The sequence below is a fragment of the Terrapene carolina genome, unplaced genomic scaffold (assembly GCF_002925995.2).
Source record: "Terrapene carolina triunguis isolate 2854851 unplaced genomic scaffold, T_m_triunguis-2.0 Scaffold21695, whole genome shotgun sequence".
In the NCBI taxonomy this organism is placed as follows: domain Eukaryota; kingdom Metazoa; phylum Chordata; order Testudines; family Emydidae; genus Terrapene; species Terrapene triunguis.
The window spans coordinates 1-2,778 of record NW_020686046.1 but is presented as its reverse complement, the minus strand read 5'-3'; the positions used below and the strand labels follow the sequence as shown (position 1 = coordinate 2,778).

General features: G+C 65.1%; 1 protein-coding gene across 1 annotated transcript; it reads right to left on the bottom strand.

Annotated features, from left to right (window-relative positions):
- Positions 1 to 1,207: 1,207 nt before the first annotated feature.
- Positions 1,208 to 2,542, bottom strand: PAGR1 (PAXIP1 associated glutamate rich protein 1; the record flags this gene model as incomplete). The annotated part of the gene is made up of 3 exons (XM_026662046.2): positions 1,208 to 1,710; positions 1,837 to 1,919; positions 2,114 to 2,542. Coding segments are annotated over 3 exons (694 nt in total), but the record flags the coding sequence as incomplete, so codon positions are not given.
- Between the last annotated feature and the right edge of the window lie 236 nt (positions 2,543 to 2,778).

Below are 2,778 nucleotides of genomic sequence, written 5' to 3'. Positions count from 1 at the left end.
TTGGGAGTGAGGGGCACCAGCAGAGCGGATGGACCCAGGCATCCAGAGGGCGAGGAACGGCTCTGGGTAAAGGCACTGGGGGAGGGCGGGGTCTGCTGGGTTTTGTCTGTTCCCCACGTGGGGGTCTGGGTTTGGGGGGCAGGAGCCGGCTGGCTCGGGCGGTGTCTTGAGGGGGAGGGCGGCCTGGCTGTGGGGTGGGCCCCGGGGAACTCCCCACCACAAGCCATGCTGTAGCAAAGGGCCCAGCGCGCCCCAACTCGGGACTGGGGCCTAGAGGGATTTCGACACCCCCCCAAACTGCTCCGTCCCTGCCCCCCCTCCCCGCTTGCCCAGCTGCTGGGATGGGGGGCCGGCTGCGGAGCTTGGAAGGGGCAGGTCTGGGCTCTGAGCCGGGACCGCACCCACCCCACATCACACACCCCCCCGACCCGAGCATCTTGGGGCAGGAGGCCTCAGGCGAGGGGGGAATGTATTTTCGGGGGAGGCCCCGCCCCTCACTGCCAGCATCCTGCCCTGATTGGACAATGAGACACAAAGCCCTGCCTCTGAAGAGGGGCCACTTCCTGTGAGGACATGACCCAGCAGGGAACGACAAAACAACAATTCACACCTTCTGCTGGGAGGAACAGCCTGCAGGCAAAGGAGGTTCCTGAGGCGATACAGGAAGTCCCGCCTCTTCCTGCATGGGTAACAAAGTCCCACCGCCTGCCTCGATAGCAATACAGGAAGTCCCACCTCCAGCCCTGATGACAATACAGCAAGTCCTTACCTCTCATGGCAGAATACCCAGGGTTCACACACCCTTGTATTGTGGGTGTAACAGGAAGTCCCGCCCCCTGGAGGAACAGGATCCTGCCGACTGAGTGCCCAGGGGCCATGTCTGCAAAACACTCCTGAGCCTCGGGAAGGCCCGATGCACAGACACACACAGCCCTGGGGCAGAGGTCCCGGACAGGCTCTCAGGGAGACCCCTCTGGGGTAGGATCTGCACAGGTGGTCTTTATGTAGGGCCTACAAGAGTCCCAAGCCTCACACCTGTAGAGAGGCCCCACCCTCGTTGGGGTCAGAGTGTCTGGCACTAGGGGGCCTGGCTGGGGGGAGCTTGAGGCCTCAGCTCAGCATGAACCGGGCAGAAGAAAGGAGACGCCAGAGGGCGAGAAACACATTTATTGCAGCAGAAATACTGGACAGACCCTTCCCCCCCCCCCCTAGTTGTAGGTTTTGCCCCCTCCGGGTAACACAGGGGGGCATTTCCTGCTTCACCAGCCCCCAGTGAGGGCGGAGCCATAGGTGTGATGGAGGCGGCTGTGCTGAGATCCTGAAAGCCTCGGGCCCCATTCCTGTGCCCTGGGGCCCCGTGCCCCATTGGCTGACCCCACTGGTCCATCACTGTATTCCTCCCCCATCTCAGTCCCCCGAGCTGGTATCCGGGCTGGAGCGTCCTTGGTGCAGCGGGATCCCAGCGCCAGCCCAGAGGATGCTGGGAAGGGGACAGGGCCCCACTGCCCGCCAGCCCCACCCCCAGCGGTCAGTACTTGCGCTGGCGCAGGAAGAGCCCCGAGGGGCGCTGTGGGGACGGCGCCTCCTCCCTGTCCAGCTGGAAGAGGTCGCGGCCCGTGCGCAGGATCTGCTCCTCCAGCTTCTTGTGCCGCTTCATGTCTGACAGCACCTTGTCCAGCCGGGCCTCGCGCTTCTGGCTGCGCGAGCCACCTGTGGGGGGAGGGGAGCGTCAGGACCCCTTGGTTCCATCCCCGCTCAGGGAGGGGGGGAGCTAATGGTTAAAGCAGGGGGACTGGGAGCCAGGACGCCTGGGTTCTATCCCGGCTCTGCTCCTACCTGGTGTTCTCCTGCGATCAATCAGGGAGTTCTTGGGCGTCACAGGCTCATCGTCAAAGTCAAACTCGGTCGGGACGTGGGGCCTGGAGCAGAGAGAGCTGAGGGATTAAAGACCCAACAGAGGGGAAGGGGCAGCGCCAGACGCACAGTCCCCAGCCCTACCGGTGCCCCTCAATGCCAACCCGCAGCCCCTGCTAGCCCAGCCCTGCCCCCTGAGCCCTGCCAGTGCCCCTCACCCCCGACCCACAGCCCCCGGCTAGCCCAGCCCTGCGCTCACTTCTCCTCCTCCTCCTCTTCGCTCTCGGGCTGCCCGTCGGACCTGTCCTCCTCCTCGCTGTCGGGCTCAGGGGTGGGGGCCCTGCGGGGCAGGAGCTTGGCCTGGAGCGGCAGGGTGCCCTCGGCAGCGATCTGCTCGTAGAGGCGTCTGATCTCCTCGGGCGGCGGCATCCAGGCCTCTGGGGCCTCCAGCTCCTCGTCGCTGCAGGGGACACACCACCCAACCTCCTCCTCCTGCCCCTGCTCCTCCGCCCCTTCCGGCGCCAGCCCATCCTCCTCCGCTGCAGCTGGCACCAGCTCCGGGGCGTCCTCCACCGCCAGGGACTGCATCCCAGAGGTCACCTCGCCCTCCTCCACGGCCGCGGCCTCCATGGCGGGACGGGACCAGGCTGCAAGGGGAGAGCCAATGGTTAGAGCATGGCTGGAGACCCTACAATAACAAGCCAGCAGTCAGTGCTGGTGCTTTTCAGGGGCACGATGACCACAAAGGGTTCAGCGGAGACCCTACAATAACAGCCCTGAGCTTAGATGACAGTCACACCAACACGGTGGCCATTTTGGGGCTCGCCACCTGCCAGTCACGCCAGTGTGACAGCCATCCCAGAGGTCGGCCAGTTGCGCCAACCTGGCGGCCATCTTGGGGCTCAAGCCAACCTGGCGGCCATC